Source organism: Paroedura picta, chromosome 11 (genome assembly GCF_049243985.1).
Source record: "Paroedura picta isolate Pp20150507F chromosome 11, Ppicta_v3.0, whole genome shotgun sequence".
Classification (NCBI taxonomy): domain Eukaryota; kingdom Metazoa; phylum Chordata; class Lepidosauria; order Squamata; family Gekkonidae; genus Paroedura; species Paroedura picta.
The window spans coordinates 8,264,740-8,286,929 of NC_135379.1; the positions used below are offsets into that span (position 1 = coordinate 8,264,740).

The 22,190-nt window shown below is 43.7% G+C and overlaps 1 protein-coding gene across 11 annotated transcripts in view; it reads left to right on the forward strand.

Annotated features, from left to right (window-relative positions):
- The window catches only part of ZMYND11 (zinc finger MYND-type containing 11), a 110,232-nt gene that overhangs the window by 56,708 nt on the left and 31,334 nt on the right, over nucleotides 1–22,190 (forward strand). For 6 of the 11 annotated variants that reach the window (XM_077303487.1, XM_077303488.1, XM_077303489.1 and 3 more), the window contains exons 2-4: nucleotides 2,435–2,570; nucleotides 12,630–12,789; nucleotides 17,354–17,398. In XM_077303487.1, coding sequence (XP_077159602.1) covers nucleotides 2,455–2,570; nucleotides 12,630–12,789; nucleotides 17,354–17,398 — 321 coding nt within the window. In that variant the 5' untranslated portion in view covers nucleotides 2,435–2,454. Of the gene's footprint in view, nucleotides 1–2,434; nucleotides 2,571–5,967; nucleotides 6,121–9,976; nucleotides 9,997–12,629; nucleotides 12,790–17,353; nucleotides 17,399–22,190 lie in introns of those variants that run through there. The other 5 variants (XM_077303484.1, XM_077303482.1, XM_077303486.1 and 2 more) reach the window with 3 other exon arrangements.

The following is a 22,190-nucleotide window of genomic DNA, read 5'->3' on the forward strand; positions in this document are numbered from 1 at the left end:
GTCTCACGTTCGTATTGATAGCTGTGATAGCCTTCTGTGAGGCAGTCCATAGTCCCCCTGACATGGATTTGATCACTCACAGACTTAACACTTCTCAAACGCTTGTCTAAAGAATGGCATGTTTATGCTAACTTGAGAATCAATGCATCTGTGGAATGTGGTGCCCATGGGTGCTGTGACACCCACCAAGGGCTTTTGGCCAGCAAGGTTTCTGACTGGCCACTGCAGTGCACTATCAGGGCTGTGACTAGCCCAGGGTCACCCAGCTGGCTGCATGTGGAGGAGCAGGGAATAAAACAGGGCTCGCCAGATTAGAAGCCACTGCTCTTAACCACCACACCAAGCTGAAGCAAGTTGAAAATGAATGTTCCACACATAGGAACACCATCTCTGCACTTTTTGCATTTTTATTTTAAGAAGGAAGGAAGGAAGGAAGGAAGGAAGGAAGGAAGGAAGGAAGGAAGGAAGGAAGGAAGGAAGGAAGGAAGGAAGGAAGGAAGAATTGTCATCAGAAGTATGATCCCGGCTTACTATAATGTGCTTTTGATCTTTTTAAAAATCAAATGATAAACAGTTAAATAAAAACACACTCTTGCATCTGCCAGAACGTCATTTGCATGGGTGCTTCCATGAAGCATGAGATCTGCCTGGCTGCCTGTTTCATTCTCATAACAATCCTTTTGTGATAGTTCACTATTATCACAGAAAGATGTGCCAAATGTCTTTCTGTGGATTCATGGCTACGTTGAGATTTGAAAGTAGGCCCTCTCTATTTACATGCATTATACTACAGGCTAGAACACGTTTTCTTCCTTTTTTTTAAAGTCTTGGACGCTGTGTAAAATGGAGAGTATTGTAGATGGGTTACAACAAAGAGAAGATTCAGTTCAAGTAGCACAGAAACATCCCTTTACAAATGCAACAATGCACTAATAGCCTTGGAAGCGGTGTGTTCCTGACCCTCCTCCTCCACTCCGCTGTTCTCCCAGTGGTAGCTACCCAGTCTCTGGATGGAGAGCTGCCATAAGCGCTGGGCTGCCAAAACTCAGGACATGAATCCACATGCTCTCTGTTCTGCATTTAAAGAGCTGCTGGCCAGAGGGCAGGAGGGGCCAGCCAAATGCGACTCTGTGGATTCTTCCATCACTAAATGGCTGGGACAGGCACCCACTGCTAGTACTTCGGGGTGATTAGATAGGTGACTGAAGGCTCCCTATAAAGGGATTGGCTAATTTTGGTTCCTAGAGCAAGTGCTGATCAGATGATTTTAAGAGGAAGTGCATATCAGAGGAAGTAGGGTTTTTGCAGTGACTTATTTCCCACCCCCGTTTCCATCATTGGCTATGAAACAGTATGTCATCTCAACTCTAATGCCTCTTCTGCCTTCCCAGCTGTTTGAATGTTGTTGAATGGAAGCTTTTTCCACATCTGGGGCAAAGGATGTCCAGAGAGCCAGCTTGGTGTAGTGGTTAAGAATGGTGGCTTCTAATCTGGAGAGTTGGGTTAGATTCCCCACCCCTCTACATGCAGCTAGCTGGGTGACCTTACACTAGTCACAGTTCTATTAGAGCTTGATTATCAGTTCTTTCAGAGTTCTCTCAGCCCTACCTATTTCACAGGGCATCTGTTATGGGGAGAGGAAGGGAAGGCAATCTTAAGCCGTTTGGGTTGTCAAAACTGGGGTATAAAAACCAACCCTTCTTCAAGTAAATAGGTTGATTGGGGTCAGCTTCATTTGCCATGGAATGAAAATACTTTTCAAGATGAGAAAGACAGAGACACTTAACTCCCCCCCCCCACCCCGAACTGTAAATATCTGCGTATGAGTCATGTCCAATCTCTATAATCACACAGATCTTTGTGCTGTGGTACCAGCTTTGTTATGGAGACTGACCATTTGTCAGGAGGTCAGTGTGTGCAGTAATGGACTCCCAGACTAAGTCTGGAGAATAGAGTGACACCTAAAAATGCAAAAGTTGGCCATCCCTGTATCAGAGTCTAAACACACAACTACCATTTGATAGAGCTGAAAAAAAGGAAATTGTACAAACCAGATTATTGTAGATTCAAATGGGTAGCCGTGTTGGTCTGAAGTAGCACAATAAAATCAGAGTCCAGTAGCACCTTTAAGGCCAACAAAGACATAGTCTACTGATGTAACAGAATTGATTTTTGCTGTATATTCCCTGTCATGTAAGAAGATCATAGTCTGACGAAGGGTGCTTGCACTCGAAAGCTCACGCCCTGAATAAATCTTTGTTGGTCTTAAAGGTGCTGCTGGACTCTGATGTTATCGTACAGATAATTGTAGTTCATGTAGTTTCTCCCATAATCTTGAGGCTGGTGTAAGAAATTCAACTGGTAATGTCTTTCCATAATTCATTATTGTCATTCCTCTCTCTCTCTTTTTATTTTTTAAAAAAATCTACTCCAGCTAAACAAGCAGAAGGGGTCATGGCACGCTTAACGAAACGACGGCAAGCAGACACGAAAGCTATCCAGCATCTTTGGGCAGCGATAGAAATCATTCGAAATCAGAAGCAAATTGCGAACATTGACCGCATCACCAAGTAAGTGTCATTTAAATACCAATAGCGATAAAAAATAAACAATAATGGAATATACAGTGTAGCTCAGCTGCAAGTGTGAATAATTGCTTCATTGCTCCTATTTATGCATGCACTAGTTATCACAAGCAGGCATACACGCAAGCATGTATACAATTACTGACCACAAGCAGGCATATATCTGCAGTATTCTGGGAACCCACCATGACTGCTTTGATTTAACGAGCAGGCTTAAATTCTTTTCTCAAGAGATGTTCCGGGGCATAAGAGGGCAGGTTTCAAAACTGTTTGGGGAAAGCTGACGGGGTGGGGGGCAGTGGGGGGAGACAACGGTTCAAAGTTCTTTAATTACCAAAATGGAAGATTCCTAAACTGTCCCTGCCGGAAAGACAGTTCTTCCAATGTAGAAATTCCTTAGTAGTGAGAGAAAAGAATTGTGCACATGCACGTTCAGAGTTTTGCTGTCTCAGCATTCTTGGCTCAGATTTCTCTCAACTCTTCTTTTTGTGGCGATAGCTAGCATAATGTAAGATTGCTGGATGCTCTGCGGTGAAGTACTTCTTTGTTCTACGGCAGCAGGTGGGTCTAAGCTTGCCTGAGCAGCATACTTTCTAGAACCCTAGACTGGACACGTTTGTTGTTCTTCTTGTCCCCTTCCCCATGGTTTCACCAACACCAGGAGGAAATTTCCCATTGCCATCTCAGTCTGCCCAATGTTCACATTTGTCATGGTGGATATAAGAGAGAAGCAAACCAGAAATGAGCAAAGATCGCAGGAGGGAAAAGCTTATGGATTAGAGCAGATAAGAATGTATTCGGTCAGGAAGGAGTTATGTAAGACAGCACTGATTGTTTTGGTTGACACTCTCCGTTTACATCTGGATAAAGGTCATGTCGGCACTGTCCGGATCAGTCAGAGGCCTTCGATTTCAAATTATCTGTTTAATTGGTTTTAATGCAATGCATTTTTCACAGTGTTGTACGCCGCCCCAAGATGACAGGCTCATGAGGGGAAGCTTACAAATTCAAATGATAAATTCAAATAATAAATAGTACAGTTGTCCATATGGTTATGATTGACCACCTTGCCTCCTTGCAGGTAAGAGACACTGCCCTTAATTGGTTCTCCTCATTTCTCCAGGGATGCTCTCAGAAGGTTGCTGTAGAGAAGCAGAGACTTCCTTAATCAAACCTGAATTGCGAGGTCCCATAGGGTCCAATACTCTTTGTGATGTAATTTCATGTATATAGAGCCTCTTGTGGTGCAGAGTGGTAAGGCAGCCGTCTGAAAGCTTTGCCCATGAGGCTGGGAGTTCGATCCCAGCAGCCAGCTCAAGGTTGACTCAGCCTTTCATCCTTCTGAGGTCGGTAAAATGAGTACCCAGCTTGCTGGGGGGTAAACGGTAATGACTGGGGAAGGCACTGGCAAACCACCCCGTATTGAGTCTGCCATGAAAACGCTAGAGGGCGTCACCCCAAGGGTCAGACATGACTCGGTGCTTGCACAGGGGATACCTTTACCTTTACCTTTTATGTATATACCCTCTTGCTGAGATCATCAGGAGATTTGGAGTGGGGTGACATCAGTATGCTCATAAAACTCTTCCTCCTGCTGAATAAGCAGCCAACACCGTAGACCAGGAATCACTGTGTTATAATCAATCTATACGCATTCAACAACAGGTGGGCGTATACACAGCTATGCTTTCGAACTATATTCTGCACAATCGCACCGCTTCTGGGGTGTCTCGAAGCCTGAAGAACGTTTTGGGGGTTTCTCAATATTAAAAAAATCGAGAAAGGCTGGCTTAGTGGGAGATTAGGTAAATACTTCAGGAGGTAGACAGGTTGGTTAATGTCAATGGGTGTAAAGTGAACCTTGAAGAAGGTTTAGCTGATGTTGTGGTGTTCAAAGATGGCCTTCCTTAAACATTGTAAGTTTCCTTCAGGCTCACAAAACACTTTGAAAAATAGGACTGTCATCGTCTGGTACGGCTGACCTTGAAAGAAAAATTATGATCCCTCTAGCAGGCTTCATGTCACAACATATTACTAATGACATCCACAAAAATAATAAGTCATCTTCCATAATTAAGGAAAGATTATCTGTGAATTTATGGTTAAGCATTTTGCTCTGTGTAAGCAGAATGGCTGCAGGGCGTGAATTTTGTGTTGAAATTTAGCCACTTGGTTATTTTTTTTCAGAATTTCTTTTGTCAATATCCCTTTTAAGGATTATTATTTGTGATGTGTCCAGCTACTCAGGTGAATTGTTGTATTCCTTCGTTGTTATATTGCTTCTTGACTAGTTAACATTATTAGCTTTGGACAGAGTCCATCAACCTCGGTTTGTAGGTCCCGTTTCTTCCCAATAATTTTTGCCACCACAAATGGACAAAGAACTTTTGAGGGGATTTTTTTTGCTCTAAGATCCATTGGTATTCAGCTTGGGGTAAAAATATACCCTGGGACACAAATGCTGAACGTTGTTGGTTGTCGTCCCTCCTCCCCCTCTCCAGAATACAGTCGTGGCTTAAAAAGCAATTTCTTGGTTTCATCCAGCTGAATAAGATGTGTGAGATGTGTTTGCCAGCACTGAGCCCCAAAACGTTATTGCCTCCGAAATCGCAGTAGTTACTTTAATGGGCAGTTAAAATGCAGTCTGTATCTACTGACCATTCATTTCCAAGACCAGTGGGCTGAACCGAAATTGCCTTTATTCCTAAGGTCAAGCATTGAAACAAATTAGCAGTTACGATCCTCAGGGAAAGCATCGCCTTTGCAATCAAGAGCCGTTTCATTTAGAGGGGCCAAAAATAATAATAATAATAAGATGCTGCTTTTTCTTTGGGATTTCGCGAAACAAATCCCTACTCATATATAGTTCTGTCCCTCATCCCTAAGGTGAGCGTCATGAAACTGATACGGCTGCAATGGCCGTTTTTTGCCAAAGGAAACAGCGGCTTCTCTGTTCTCATAACCCTGCTTTTATTGTATATTAAAATGGCTCCCTCTTCGGCCGATGCAAGTATACATTTATTCTTTTCCTTCGCATCGGTATGAAATTAAAGTCTTTAAACGTTTCTAAGTAATCTCGTAAGAGGTTGTCAGGTTTCTGGCACCATTCAGTGGGGAAATCACAGCGTTATGGCCCAGTGCACAAGCGACTTTACCCAAAGACTATACGAAGGCCGGTTCAGTACACAGAGGTTCCCACTGACGTAGATGTTATATCGAAATGGCTGATCCAGTGCATTTCTTTTCCTTTGTCCTGCTGAATGCTTCAGGATGTCAAATTCTATTCCGTTCTCCCGTATTCTCTATTCCATTCGGTTCTGTAGCCTCGCCAGTAACTGCCGCGGTTCTAAACGACTGTTACTCCTTTCCGTTGGGCGGTAAAGTATCTGTAGCGCCTCAGTCTATGGCAGGAGGATGGCGATTAGAGATCTGTAGGAGGCATCTTCTCCTGGAAAAGGAATCCTTGCCGGAAGAGGAGTTCCTAACCACTTTAGTGGCTCACGTAGGTGGGATTAGGCAGTAGAACAGCCGAGATGTAAGTTAATGACATTTTTGAGTGGGAATCTAGAGTGAACTCAATCGCTGGAACAAGCAACCCTTGTGTGCTTTTAAAAGTATTATTATAATTATTATTCCTGACACCGCTGACCAGATAATGAACATTATGAGAGGTTGTATGTTGCCTGGGGTATATAAAGTATGAACAAGCAGGATCACCTCTAGGCCTGTCGACAGCTTCTGTCAGGCTGATTTTAGTTCAATTCCATCTGCTACCCATCTGACCACCCAGTTCTACAATAAAGTCTTTTAGTTTTAAGTAAATTACTGTTGGCAGTGATTTCATGGGCTGTGTGCATCAAAGGGTAGCTGTTTGCAGCCATGGAGGCTTGTTTGAAATAGGACCAGCAACTGCCCTCGACTTGGTCAAATGAGCCTCAAAGTGTAAGGTAAAACGTGCTGCATTTTGATAGAACAATTTATTCTATGGAATAAATGGAATTAAATGGAATTAAAATGGTGAGCCTACAGAATTCCTGATGGAAGATGGATTGAAACTAGTGTTAGGAAATGTAACTTCTTTTAGCGTTGTCAGGAGAAATTCCGGGAGATCTTTTGTGTGGAACTTGGGGAGAGAAAAGGACCTCTTGAGGGTGTAATGCTATGGAGTCTACCTCCCAAAGCAGCCATTTCTCCAAGAGAACTGATCTCTGTTGCCTGGAGATGATAAAGAAGAAGAGTTGGATTTTATACCCCGCTTTTCACTGCCTGAAGGAGTCTCAGAGCGGCTTACAATCGCCTTCCCTTCCTTCCCTTCCTCTCACCACAACAGACACCTTGTGAGGTAGGTGAGACTGGGAGAGCTTCTGACAGGACTGCTCTGTGAGAACAGCACTATCAGGGCTGGGATGAGCCCAGGGTCACCCAGCTGGCTGCATGTGGAGGAGTGGGGGATCAAAGCTGGCTCGCCAGATTAGAAACCGCCCTCTTAACCTCTGCACCATGCTGATCATTTGTAATTCTAGATCTTCAGCCACCTCCAGGCTGGCAACACACCCTTCCTTCCAGCTTCGTGTCCCAACAACACTGCTACAACTCCCCAAAATAAAAGGTGCTTTATTGCAGTCGTATAATTTTTGTTGAGTCACCTTTTCACTATGGATTGATTTCAGGTTTTTTCTTTTCTTTTTGTGTTTCTTGTTCTTCTGATAACCTGAAAACTAATATGATCAAGTGACCAGACTAGGGCAGTCCAGATTTTGTCATTCTGGACTGACATCCCAAGTATATCATGAGTTCCTGGGTGGGAAGTTGTTGTTCCTTACTTCTACATCCATGAAATGGGAATAAAAGCAGTTAACAAAATAAGTAAGGTGACCAGATTTTAACATTGGTAAAGCGGGGCACCATTCACCGGGTAGGGTTCTTGATTAAAATTTGGTCTATATGGAGCGACAAAAATTTTCATAGAACGCATAGAACGAAAAAATAGTATTGTAATATATATATATTTAACTTTCAGCATAAGTGCAATTTACCAGGTGCCCCCAGATGTCCCTCCAAAAGTGGGACAATCTGATCACCTTAAAAATAAGGCACCTATCAAGAAGGTCACATGAAAAAGAAGAAGAAGAAGAGTTGGTTCTTATATGCCGCTTTTCCCTACCCGAAGGAGGCACAAAGCGGCTTACAGTTGCCTTCCCATTCCTCTCCCCACAACAGACACCCTGTGGGGTGGGTGAGGCTGAGAGAGCCCTGATATCACTGCCCAGTCAGAACAGTTTTATCAGTGCCGTGGGGAGACCAAGGTCACCCAGCTGGTTGCATGTGGGGGAGCGCAGAATCGAACCTGGCATGCCAGATTAGAAGTCCGCACTCCTAACCACCACACCAAACTGGCTCTGGTTCAGTAAATGCTAATTCCTTCAGTGTATATGAAACACCTGGAGTAATTTGATAGCTCTAGTTAAAAATATGCCCTTAGGTCCCTGTTCTTCCTACACTCGTATGCTTCGGTACCTTCTTTGACTTCTTAGTTTGGCGAGGCATCCACATTTGTCAAACCATGCTCCCAGCAAAACCATAACTTGTCCTAACATCAGATTTTGAATCCACAACTGTAGTGGCCTTCCAACTTAAAACATAGACTGTAATTCATGATAATCACTGGTAATTCAGAATAACAGAAAACTATTATTTGGAGCTGGTGAGGGGGAAAGGGAGTGTCCACAGTCCTGGTGGCCAACCCATAAATACTGATTGTGTCTAACCCAAAACGAAATGAGAATGGGTTTGCATTTTACAGAGTTTTAAAGTGTATATGAGAAATAAAGGAAATTTACTCTGGTACTGAGAACAAATGCATGGTGAATGGATGTCAGAGTTATATGTTCCTGCATTCTTCCTCTTCTCACAGTGCATTGAGATGAAAGACTGAATTCTTCCACCTAACACCCTTTAGTGCAGGCCCCTTCACTAATTGATTTGTTTCGGTTGCAGTAACTGAGATCCTTAACCAGGATTACAGTGGAATCAAGAATCTAAATTATTGGGAATGAAATAAACATCAGTTAGCAAAAGCTCCCACATTTATTTATTTACTTATATTGATAGCCAGTCTTTCTTCCCAGTAAGGTCCAAAGCAGCTTACATCATTCTCTTCTCCTCTGTTTTATCCTCACAACAGCCTTGTGAGGTAGGTTACACTGCCAGTGTATGACCGACCCAAAGTCACCCAGCAAGGTTCCCTAGCTAAGCTTCGAGAAACCCCCCGAAGTGCCATCAGCAGGCGACACCTCCCTGTCACTTCCATGGAAGTCACGTGTCACCAGAAATTACATCACCCAGACAGTCCCACTGGATATGACATTACACACTCTCTCTGGCCTGCCCCCCCCCTGCAAAAAACAGCCCGGAGGCCTAATTGTCTAGGAACATGGCTGGGGCAGACATCTGCTGCCCCTTACCACCCACTTCCAAAACAATTAAGTTAAAATGAGAGTATTTGCCTCTCTAAACTCCAGTCACCACCATGTACGACAAGACTTGGCCAGCAAACATTTTTATCACCGAAGCCCCTCCCCTTCCCACCCCCCTCCAGGCCCATCATTGGCCATTTGGGAAGGGAGTGGCAGTTCGACATAACCATATATGGTCATATCACCCAAAAAGTTTTATATAACTCCCACTCAGTCAGAGAAACCCTACCGGGTTGTCAAGAAACCCCGGGGTCTCACAAAACCCCTATTGAAAAAGGCTTCCTTTACCCACCGCGTCATTTCAGTCTTCAGCATGACAGGCGATGAGGAGAGGGCACATAACAAGTGCGAGATGAACAACATGAGCAAGTCGAGATTTGTCTGCGGCGTTTGAACAAAGCCCCTGTTTGGTGGTACTTAAAGGGGCAGCGTTGTTTACGGGCAACTTACCTTTGTGGGAGTTGCACAGGAATCTTGCAGCATGACCTTTGACTGGGTTTGAGTGCCTTGTTTGCAGATGAAGAAACCCTGAGCCAGAACTATTCAGCTGCCGAGGGCAGGCAGCCTAGGTCCCTCCCCATCTCTTCCTTCTGCGTCCTGTGGGCAAACAGCCTCCTCTGGCCAGATCAGGAAGGGAACAAGCAGATTAGCAAGAAGAACTTCTTTATTTCAGCAGACAGGTCTGTAGCTTAGCTAGTGCGGATTAGCCTTCGCTGTGTTACCGAAGGGCTGTTTTAGCGTCCCGCCTGATTAAAGGCTGGCTCAGCTTCTGACAGGGATTAATTTTGTCCCCGTGCCACGTACGGACCTATCTGCAAGCAGATTTGCGTGGCTTCTCCTGCCTCGCTGGGAACAGCCTCAGGGACGTAATATGCCGTCCAATCTGTTGACCAGAGGCTAATGCAAACAGTTTGCTTCAGCTGCTTTCGCCCAAGGTAAGGCTAATCAGATCTTTCTGGGAGACAACAGCGAGGGATCGCCGTTGTCACCGTCTCAGTTCTTCACCATACTCCCCCCCTTTCTATTTTGTGACATATTCTTGACTTCCTCATCAGAAGTCCTTGAAGTCCGCACCCTGCTATTGATCGCTAGCTTGGGCGTTTTGTCTCCACCTAGCAGTGAGCTGGTCATAGAGCTGCGACCTCTCCTTCCTGGATCGAAAGACTATTCTCCAGTGTGGCCTCTGTGAAGTCAATCCCCGGTAGAGGGAGTAGCCAGTGAGAGCCCCCGCACAGGCCTTTCCCAATCCTTGTTCTTGGCTTTCAGTTCTCTGTTGCATATCCGGCAGGCTGCAGGGCCCTCACCTTTTTGCTTACCTGCCTGCTGAGTCAGTGCTAAGAGGGAGGTTTCTCCTCCTGGATGGCATTTCCACCTGAAAGTGCCTCGTCAGGTTTATTTACCTTTATAGCCTTGTTTTAATTTAACTAGTGCCAGTTTGTTTTCTTTAGTCTTTGGCAAGGTACTGTTTTTCTGCACGGGCTTTTTGTGGATCAAAATTAGCTGTGTTTAAAAGAACACGAGCAACCTGTGTTTCCTTTGTATAATAAGTATTTAGGAGTTTATGTATTATGTATGTATACTCCTTCCTTGTGGTTCAAGGTGGTTTACAATAATAGTTTTGGGGGAAAAACATTTCCCACTAAAATAAAAAAAATACGATGATGATGATGGTATCAGTTCAGTCGTGTCCGACCCTTGGCAATTCTATAGGAAAGTCTTTGCCATGTACCCCTGTCTCTGACTGCTTCTTTTAGATGGTTCATCGTCATCCCTCTATCGGCTTTGCTCATGTTGGTCCAAATCTCTCCCATTCCCCCCTCCCTTATAAGATACCTGCCATTCAGACTGCCTCATTAGCCCTGGCAAACAGGCAGACCTTGCCAGGCCACCCGAAGGTCTCTGAGGAGGGTGGGCTCTTTCCACAACAGCCATGGTTGGGCTGTGGTCCAGGCCAGACTGGTCACTCTAAGGCAGGGGTAGTCAAACTGTGGCCCTGCAGATGTCCATGGACTACAATTCTCACGAGCCCCTGCCAGCATTTGCTGTGGCTCATGGGAATTGTAATCCATGGACATCTGGAGGGCTGCAGTTTGACTACCCCTGCTCTAAGGCTACCTGAAGACTAGTTGGCCCACCCTTGTGGCATATTTTATTTTGGTTTTACTTAGGATTGCATGTGATTAAAGCTACCCTAAATTGTCGTTGTAAATTTTGGTTTTATGCAATCTCTTTGGGGTGTTTATTAATATTGTTAGCTGCCGGGAGGACATCAAAACTTCCACCTTCACATCCTCACCTCTGGTCCAGCTTTTTATATCTCTTCCTATATATTTGTCTCTTGCTGTGAGATTTATTTGCATCGCTTGTCAACAGCCCACAAAGGGCTAATTTTCATACTAGCGGGCAGTCCGATTCATACCCAAATTATATATTTTTCTAAGGTTTCCCCCCCCCTCTTTTCTGCTTTTTTAAACACTATATTTGAAGACTATATTTGATATTTCTGTGAAATTGGTAAAAGTTAGGGCTTTGTTTTTCTGCCCTGTCTTCAAGACGCCTAGCTCAGCCTCTCTTACAGGTGTTTTCCAGGGCAAACATGGCAGTTTTATAACTGGCCAGAAGCCCGATGCGCATGTCCTACAGGGCGTTTATCCCACGGAACAGCACAAAACAAACTGTCTTGACGTTTTAAAAGTTAGGTATTTTGTTCCTCTGCCTATTCTCATGACACGGTCAGCACGACATAGGCTATTCTGAGCACGGATCCTGCGCCGATGCAGCCATTTGAACACCGTCTCAATACACCCAGCTTGCCAGCTTGCCCAAGACAAATTTAAGATTTCCAGTACTCCACAGGGCACAAACGTGTCTGTCGCTGGCTCCAGGACAACATGGTTGCAGTATCCTGAATGTGACTTGGCGAGTTAATAAACGCCAAGGGCAAGGCTTGTCTTTTGATCTCTGGTTGTCAAAGTGAAAGGAGGGTGCATGCTATGCCTGCTCCTGGCCACTCTTATGATCAAAGGGGTTGAAGTGCTTCCCCTTTTGCCTTGTGGGCAGAGCAGTTGAAGCAAGACTGTTCACCTGGAGAGAAGAAACTTCCAGCTTGGGAAGCCCGATTCTTTATGGAGTCTCAGATGTCCTCCGCTTGGTTTAGAGAAGGTCTAACCCACGATACCCCACTGTTGCTAGAGAGAGCATAGGTTGCAAAGTGTGTGATTTTAGTGCTGGGGTCCTGTTGGGATGTATTTTATAGCATGGGCTATGGATTCTAAGGTTTTAATGTACTCAGTGTTGGAATTTTCAATTGTAAACCAACACCAGCCGGCATTGCCAGGCATGGTGGGATAAAAATTGAGTGAATAAATAAATAAATAAACAAATCTGGTCAAGCTTTAGAAAACCTTTGAGCCTCTCTGAACAGGACGGCCAAGAAATGTTCCCTCTGAATTACTATGGAAAGGTTGTGTAGTGCAAGGGGACAAAGAAGATACGAGGAGGGCGTTTTAAAACCAATAAGTGTATGCCAGCTGCATTGTCAAAATTTCTTTTTCTGCTCGCTTCACAGGTACATGTCTCGAGTTCACGGGATGCATCCCAAAGAGACCACCCGTCAGCTTAGTTTAGCAGTGAAAGATGGCCTTGTTGTTGAAACCCTGACAGTGGGGTGTAAGGGATCAAAAGCTGGTATTGAACAAGAAGGTTACTGGCTGCCTGGAGATGAGATTGTGAGTATATTTCTCTACCAGAATTTACATTGCATTTCCTGGAATGTTCACCCGCAGGCTGATATTTGCAGTTCCTACCAGCAGTTTATGCGCAGGGACTCGGATTAGATTGCTTTTAAAGCTGACTCAGGATAGAAAAACCCGTTTCTTTAACAGTCTCAGATAGTACAGGTTTAATTTTTCAAGGCAGAATGTTTTAGATCCAGAATTGATGATCAGATGGATGAGAACCTCGGAGGTAAATGAAGATCGTTTCTTAAAAAAAACATTTAATGAGTGTAGCTGATGCGAATACACTTGTGTCTTTAATCTGTAGATCGGGTTTAAGGCATAGGGCCATAGGCTGGGATCCAAAGACCTAGTACATAGACATACTCAAGGGTTTGGGCATGCCAATTGAAATGTATGACATTTTCCCCCCTTTGAACGGCAGAAGCAGCCATGCTGTATTACGAGCTGCTTTTGAGGAAATTTCCCTCGTTCCAGAAATTATTTACCATGAGGGTTCTATAGCTTCTTTGGGCACACGGAACCGGTAACAAGGTTCATTGGATCCAGGCCTATGGTTGAAGTCTTAAAAAAAAAAAGAGTAACAGGTTGGGGTGGAGGGAGGTAAGAATCAACGTCACCCATGTATGAACCAAGGATTAACTGTTTATTTCATAATTGCCCTGCTCTAGGATTTCTTTGAAGCACCTAGAATTGGTTGCTGTTGGAATGGGACACTGGTCTGACCAAGAGTTGGCTGTCCGTATGTTCTTTTGCAGAGGGGGCCCCGGAGGAATGGCAACAGAGGAACTACCAGATGAAAGTTTAGGGGGCTCTTTGGGTATAGGGAAGAGGTGGGTTGGCCAGTTTTGCCACTAGGGTTGTTAGAAGAGCCCGGGATTTCTTGACGTAGGTGAGTGGCATGCAGACTGCCCAGGTGTCCCCTGCTTGCCTAGGGAAGAGCCACAGAGCCCAGCCTTGAACCTAAACTCTGATATCTTACCTTTGACCTAAATAACGGTTGCTGCATTGAACTGTATCTTGCAGACAACTTAAGAAATCAGTCTTAATGATACGTGCCAACACTCTGCCTGACCTCAGAGCTTTTAGGTTTTAAAAAAAAATTAAATTATCAGCTCTTAGATAAGTTTCAACACTTGAGGACAATTGTGCCGCTTCACCAGCAAAATGACATTACAGTCCTATGCATAGGCCTCATTTTAAAAGTTGAAAAGTCGTTGCTGCTTTCCAAGTGAAACAATATCTGAATTGCAGGTCCATTGTTTGAAGGGCAGGGCAGTTGAGGTGCATACAGAAAATGCAAGATCCATGCAGGTTTCCAAGTACCCTTTCTTTCCTTTTTTTCATTTTCCCAACGCAGAAGATAGAAATGGCTAAAATGGCCATTGAGAGATGGCTAAAAGCTTTGTCTGTACTTTACAAAAATACACTTCCTGAAAAAAATAATATCAAATCAGCTTTGCAGTTTGGCTCAACTATAAACCGCTTAGCTATACTGGCTACAAGATCCTTTTGGGACATAAATCACAGAGTCAGGGCTGTGTGTCTTTTGCATTTAAAAAAAATCAGATTTCTGTACCCAGGTAATTAACATTCTTCTTCCAGCTATACTGGATTCCAAAATCTATATAAATCAAGCACATTTCTATCTTTTTCCTTAGAACAAATTTAGAGTCCAAAGAAAAAAGAGATGAGCTTTCGTGTGTGCCCACACTTCCTCAGGTATAATATCATTGTCAGATGCAATATATCTTAGGAAGTGTGTATGCGCACCAAATCTCATACCTTGAATAAAACTTGGTTTTATTAGTTTGCATGATTGCTACAATATTTTTAGTCTTGAAAAGGCGCCTAAGTCTCACCAACACCCCCTGATTGTGCCCTGTTTAATTTCCGGGGATTCACTGTCTTCTCAGCCATGAAGACTAGAAACTTGAAAAAATAAACAGGGATTTACAGGTTACTCAATTCTGTGCCCAGTACCAGGTTCTCTGACTTTTTAAAGCTTGCACGGAATGGCAGAATGCACACTGCCTTCTCATAGTTCCAGTCCTGCCTGCACATGCAAGACGAAAACATCCATGAGGGTGTGAGCTACTTTCACTTTGACTACAGATAAACCTCCTCTCCGTGTTTGGACCCCATCTAAAGATTTGTGTCCATGATTGGTGCAGTCCCAATATGTCCTTGGCATTACACAAAGATAGCTGGGCTTACTTTACAGACAGGCTGTCTGTAATTTGCTTGACCCCAAATGAAACTGTGCATGATCCAGCTGCGCATGTACATGAACCCATGCACACCAAGGCTGCAGAACAGGAGTGGTGTATGAGGACTCTCTAGTCATATGCAAAGTAGTTCTGAGCTCCAGTTTCTTCCATTATTATATTTGTTATCCACCCTTTCTCCACAGACTCTGGGTGGGGTAGACTCCATACCAGATTTTCAGACACGTGACCCACAAGACTGATCATACCCTATCAGCTATACAGAGTGGCCCTCAGAGGGCTCAGTAAACTTCAAGAACATATGATTATACATATGTGGGAGTACTCCAAAGCAGGGGTAGTCAACCTGTGGTCCTCCCTGCCAGCGTTTGCTGGGAATTGTAGTCCATGAACATCTGGAGGACCACAGGCTTGACTACCCCTGCTCCAAAGCATAAAAAAAATAGAGTAACAATGCACCAAATTCTCCATATATGCTACAGTTTGTATTAACATAAGCCTAGACCCTCATATTATGTGTGACTTCACACATATAGTCCAATACTGCATAGCTCTGAATAAAATCCACACCTCTCTTGGGGGAAGGGGGACAGGTTTGGTCAGTCCCCTTATGGGAACATAAGTATAATGCAATCCTGTGCAGAGTTACTGAAGTCTAAACCAGAGTTCATCTTAAAGGCTAATGCCGTTCGTATCGGCATAAGGTTTCATGAGTGAAAACGCACTTCTTCAGGTGCATGAAGTGTGCAGCCATTGGGCCTGATTTTATATCAGGACTGCCAGGTGCCCCCTGGTCACCAGTGGAGGATGGGGGGCGGGGTTAGGTTTGCCAGATCCAGGTTGGGGAACTCTTAAGAGATTTGTGGATGAAGCCTGGATGACAGGAACCTCAGTGGGGTATAATACCATAACCACTCCCCAAAGCAGCCATTTTCACCAGGGGAACTGATCTCGGTAGTCTGGAGAAACACTGTAATTCCAGGGGATCCTCAGGTCCCACCTGGAGGGTGGCATCTGTAATTTATCCTCAGCAGGGTAGGGGGATGTTCTGAAAAGAATCCGGTCAAAAGTAGGGTTCCCAATTTCAAGTGGGGAGATCCCTTGATGCTTCGGGGTAGAGACTAGGGAGGGTAGGGTTTGGGGTATGATGCCATGGAGTCTACACTCCAAAGCAGCCATTTTTCCCAGGGGGACTGATATTTGCAGTCTAGAGATCTGTTGGGATTCTGGGAGATCTCCAGACCCCTCCACCTGGCAGTTGGCAACCAAAATGTAAAGCAAGATCTACTCTGTGGAGTAATGCCTTTAGCAGGTGGGTGTGAGGCTCCTCTAACTAACAACAACAAATTAGAATACACATAAAAGTCCGGCGCACGATGGAATGAGGCCATAAACTGGCACCTGTAGGGGTGGGATGCATGAGATGTGAGGACTTGTAGTGAGTAAGGAATCAAAGGTCCCTGTTAATCCCTGGGTGGTACATTTTCTCAAATTCCATAATGAACACCCATTCAGTCCTTTCAGTCTCAAGTCATGGACCTCAGTGTATTTAGACTGGAGTAACTCTACATAGGGTTGCATTCTTACTGTGCAATCCAAACAGAGCTGCACCCTTCTAAATCTGTTGACTTCTGTTGACTTAGAAGGACTTAATTTTGCTTTAGGAATGCAGGGCTATTTTATTTTCTGGTAATGATTTCTGTTGTCTGCTGGTAGCTTAATTCCACAAAGGCTTCCACTTCTACAGGTAAATAAAACACCTTTGCAAATTTGGGCTAGAGTTCTCTTGATAGGACTTTCCCATTTAGCCCCCTCCTTTTATTTTCAAAGACCAGCCCAAAGCACTTTTTTTTAAGGAAAAAAAAAACTATGGATCATTTGCTGATAATACAAAAAAAAAATTAAAAGTACCTCCTGGGTTTTCCAAAGTGTTGACACCACTGCAGTATGTCATAAGCATGCGTTTCTCCCCAGAGATTGTGTAGTGAATTTATTAATCCTTTGGCTATTCAGAGAGTACCAGAGAGCTTTGTTCCTTTTGCTTTTTTGGGGTGTTTTTTTTAAATCCCTTTAATTAATTTTATTGCTTGGAAAGCTTTTAGAAGCAGAAAAAGATTTTTTAAAAGGGGGGTAAAATGACTCTAGATAGTGCAGCCCATAGAATTTGTTTGGGGGAAATATATGCCGTCAGGATGCTATCTGTAATAGTCTGCTTTCCCCATCTCCATGTCTCAATTCGTTTTAGCCCTGTGTGACTCAGAAGGGTTCCAGTACAGCGACAATGTGTGTGTTTTTTTGTTTTGTTTTTGTTTTCTTTATTTTGAAAGGCCTACAGTATGCAGCCTTTCTCCCGGACAACAGCAAAAATCAAGGTGAACAACTTTTGCACTATGCAGTCTTGAATTTCCTGTTGTATTTTCTCTTATTTACATTTTCTGATATGCACTAGGCTAGATTAGCTTGTCACTTCTTAATTTTCAATAAATGTGTCAATCCTGTTTATCATACGGTCTTGTGTTCCAAGCAGTTCTTAAATCGGTCTACACTTTACGGGACTGTCGTTAATTTCCCCCCACCCTTTCTTTCTTTCTTCCCGGGGAGCTGAAAATGGTATCTCTGTTACGCCACAAAATGCGAACTTGCAATGGTTTCTTTATTTTGTTATTTCGGGGGGAGCTGATGACATCTGGCGGCAGACTTTGCAAGTGCAGACATGGCTGGCGTTCGTACTTCCCAGATTTTGGGAGCTTTATATCTGCCGTTACTGGAATGCTGGCAGCCAGATGTTCAGATTTACATAAAGACCTTCTTCCTCGTGCAAGGAAATTACATGGCAGATAGCCACCTCGATCCTGGTCCTGCAGATGTTCCAACACATGTGCAGATTGTAGGATAATCTCTTTGAAATCTTGATTTTTGACTTTGAATTTGGAACAGCTAAGCCAATAAATTAATCACATAAATTAACCCCAATGCACACAAGGCTGCCGTGAGATGTTTGTCAGAATTTCAGTCTCTTGCCAGGGACATGCATTTTGGTCCTTGCCGTGTTCCTGTCGACATTCTTTCTCTGTTGATTTTTATAAACCACAATATATTTTTAAAAAGTAACTATCATATTCATTCCCCCCCCCCCCCACACACACACTTGGAAATTTACATTCATTTCCTCCCGTTTTCCTCCCGTTTGCCCCTTTTTCTCTGTTATGAATCTGTATTTTACATTTACATATCTCTAAAACAACAAGCTTTAAAACTTTGTTGACCCCCAAACGCTAACAGGGATATTTTCCCCCGCTGTGTCTAGTAATGCAAAATGTGTGCCCCTGACTTGAGAACGCATTTACAAAGGGCACCCACAGGCATCAGGCTCCCCAACAATTTTTTAAAAAGCTCTTAAAGCCCAACTTTAAAGCTCAAACTCACCAATAAAAAAGACTGTTTGCAGCACTTCTGCACTGTCAACCACATTCATCCAGCCTTGCTTTGCCCCACAAGGTACTTAACACTGTGAGAGTGATGGATGGGTGCCAACTGTGGTTCTCGCCTCCTCTATCAGACAGCGGAGCAGAAAAGCCCCTGGCTGATCCAGTGGGGTTGAAGCCGTTGTGCTCCATTAAACACACAAGGCTGTGACCCAGGTTAGCCGGGTCCAAGTTGCTAGAATGGGATGTGAAAGAGCCCATAGTAGCTATAGTGCAACCAGGGGGCCATCAGTCCTCCCAGCTCGTTACAAATGTCACCTGAGACAATCACAGCAGCAATTATATAATTACAACTTATATTTCCTTGTGGCTTTTTGGGGGGGGAAGGGGAGGTCAGCTAATTAAGTTAAGAATTAATTAATAATTTCATTCTGAATAAGGACTCAATCCATCATGGTGTGTTCCTGCACAAACCATATCGAAATGAAAGAGAACTGAGCAAGGCCTGGCAGCTATCTGGTGGGGCTGCCGTTTATTTCAGTATGGTGCAGGCAGGCAGACATCCCAGTGGATTGGGTCCAAACTTTTGTCATGTTTCATTGATCCTTTCTGGCAAACTGATGCAAAGAACGGGAAGGGGGGGGCTACACCCTGTGGAAAGGTAATTCGATTGAATGTTTTGTTCGTTCTTTGGCGAACAAGGTATCCGATGTAAAATAAGACTATCAAATCTGAAAACTATTTAGATCCACTTTAGTTTTCAAAGAAGGAACCAGTGAAATAACCAATGGAATAGTTTATAAAATCTTCTCTTCTTTTTTTTTTTTACTGGCATAGAGTATATTGCATAGATACTGTGTATCTTAATACTTCTGTAACTAACCTGAGTCTAAAGGATAGAGTAGGCTTGGGAACCTTTTCAAAAGCAGAAAGACAAACTATTAAGGGCCTGCTCCTTCTTGGACCGTTTATGCACTGGGAACTTCATTGCCCCAGCTCCCGTGCAGGAGCACAAATAGGAGGTGGATGAGGTGCACCAAGCCAAATGCGCCCCTGTGTGGGGGCATGAATAGGTGGGGCAACCTGCCATGACTAAAACTCCAGTCTGCAGCACAGCATGAAACCTCCAGTGCATAAACGGTCTTGGTGGTGACTCCTATGCAAACACGTTTGAAGTGCATTCTGCTGCCCACCAGATCAAACTTGCGGAGAGATGTTGTTTGTGTGAATTATGACACCCACAAAAAAATGATGTAGCCATGACACTTATGCCAGGGGTTCCCAAATTGTGGCTCTCCAGAGGTCCTTGAACTAGCACCATGCTGGCGGGGACTCACTGTAATTGTAGGTGGAGATGACAGTTCATACAGAGTATGCCTTCACACAAGGGAGCATGCTAGGCTGTGCCACTCACGTGGAGGCGCTCCACATACGTGACTGTTGTCACAAGCAGGCGTTCAGAAGTGCCATTTTTGATCATGCTATTTCACAGAGACCTCCTCCTCCTCCTCCTCCTCCTCCTCCTCTTCTTCTTCTCCTCCTTCTTCTGCAACTCCCACAGTCACCAATGCAGAGTTGATGGTTTACGATAATGTTGAAAGAGTCAAGCTACTTCAAATAAAATATAACCCCAAACATATATTTATTATTTGGCAAAGATTAAAAACATCCAGTTTGAACATCAGACTACATAGAATATCCAAATGAGCATTACATAAGGGGTAGTAATTTCACATAGAAAACTGTTGATTTTACATATCATCCGTTTTGTATGTGCAATTACTACAGCTTATATAATGCTCATTTTGATATTCTGCGTTGTCTGATATTCAGACCGTGTGTTTGCAATCTTTGCCATTGTTTATATATAAATTTGAGGTGGCGTGACCCTTGCAACATTATCAGTATATTTTGGCTTGAGTTTTTCCCCCTTTTCCTTTTTTTTTCAGTTGATGGTTCACACCAACAGCATCTTCACATCGGTGACATGGCCCTACGCATTCTTAGGGTGCCTCCAGGGAGGGAGCTGTCAAATATCCACTGGGGCTACATATAAGAACACAAATGACCTTTACAAACCTTTTCTAGTCCTTTGACTTTTGATCTTACATTGTTCATGAACTCATGTTTTCTGGTTTTTCAACTAATCAGAATATGGCAGTCAGGGGTACATTCAGATTAATTTAGATGTGCTTCCTGCACATTTTATTTTATTTTATTATTTGATTTATACCCCACCCTCCCAGCATGCTGGCCGAGGCCAGCTTCCAACATAATCATCCAACGTAATCATAACACATATACAATAAAATCTGATTTATCAGTAATTTAACTTAAATAGTATATTATTAAAACCTTAAAACAGGCTTTTTCAACCGGGGTTTTGTGAAACTTTGGGGTTTCTTGAGAGCCCAGGGAGGGTTTTCTGAACGGGTGGGAATTAATTTTTTATATATTTTTTAAAAAGTCAAATATTTATCATGCAATAAGACCATATATGGTCAATGTTGACCCACCTTCCCCCTCTCAAAATGGCCAGTGATGGGTCGGGAAGGGGTAGGAAGGGGAGGAGCCCCAGGTGGGCTTGTACATAGCTATGCTTTCCAACTGTATTCTACATGATCCTGCCATTTCTGTGGTTTCTCAAAGTCTGAAGAATGTTTCAGGAGTTTCTCAATGATAAAAGAATTGAGTAAGGCTGCCTTAAAATAAAACCATAAAAGCTTAATTCTTCAATTGTGTCAGCTGATCAATGAACTGGCGTATTCAAGAGTATTGAGGTCTGGTTTATGGGTTGGTGTCCAGGTAGAGGGAGTCCATTTGATGTTTAACCAAGTCATCCAGATGTTCATTGGCCCCAACCAAATGCCTGGTGGAAGAGCTCCATCTTTCAGGCCCTTCGGAACTGCCCCAGCTCCCCCAGGGCCCTTAACTCATCCAGGAGCTCATTCCACCAAGTCGGGGCCAACACTGAAAAAGTTGAGGCCAGATGTATTTCTTGTGGGCCAGGGATAACTAGTTTGTTGGATTTGGATGACCTCAGTATCCTTTGGAGGGATATAGTCACCCTAGATTTTGGCAGATTATGCCAATACTACTGGGAAAGCACCTGTAAAGATTTCCCGTACTACTGGGGAAAGCACCTGTAAAGATTTCCCATATGATACAGTTAAGGAAACACTGAGCATGTATACAGGGAGGTGGCTGGTTGTAATTACTGGGGAGGCTGGGGAACAAAATAGTGTTAACGTTCAGTGTAGCCAAGGTTTCGATTACAATAGGCAGCACCTCCAGTGCCTAAAAGAAAACGGTTGTTTTATATTCACAAAATGAAATCACAAACCACTTACCTGTACCATTTTTATGGAAAGATGAGTAGGTTTCATTTGTGGAAGACCTCTTTAGGAGAACTCAAATGCTCTCTAAACAGCAGTGCAATCCTAAACTTAGTAAGCACACTTTTCAGGCCATGGAATTCAGCAGATCGATGAAGACTGAATTCTGCTAGGATTGCACTACTTATGTCTTCCGTGTTCTCGAATTATCCTTGATGCAGCTTTAGGGATCAGTGAAAGCCCAAGACGTTTTGCAACTCCCCGACATTGGGCCATGTGATCTGACCAAGGCGCCCGATTATCTCCTGAACTCTGTCAAAGGTAGTGGGGTGTGCCTGTCAGATCACACACTGCTTCCTTATCATCTGTCCAAATATTGTCTCCAGAAATATCTATTTCTGAAT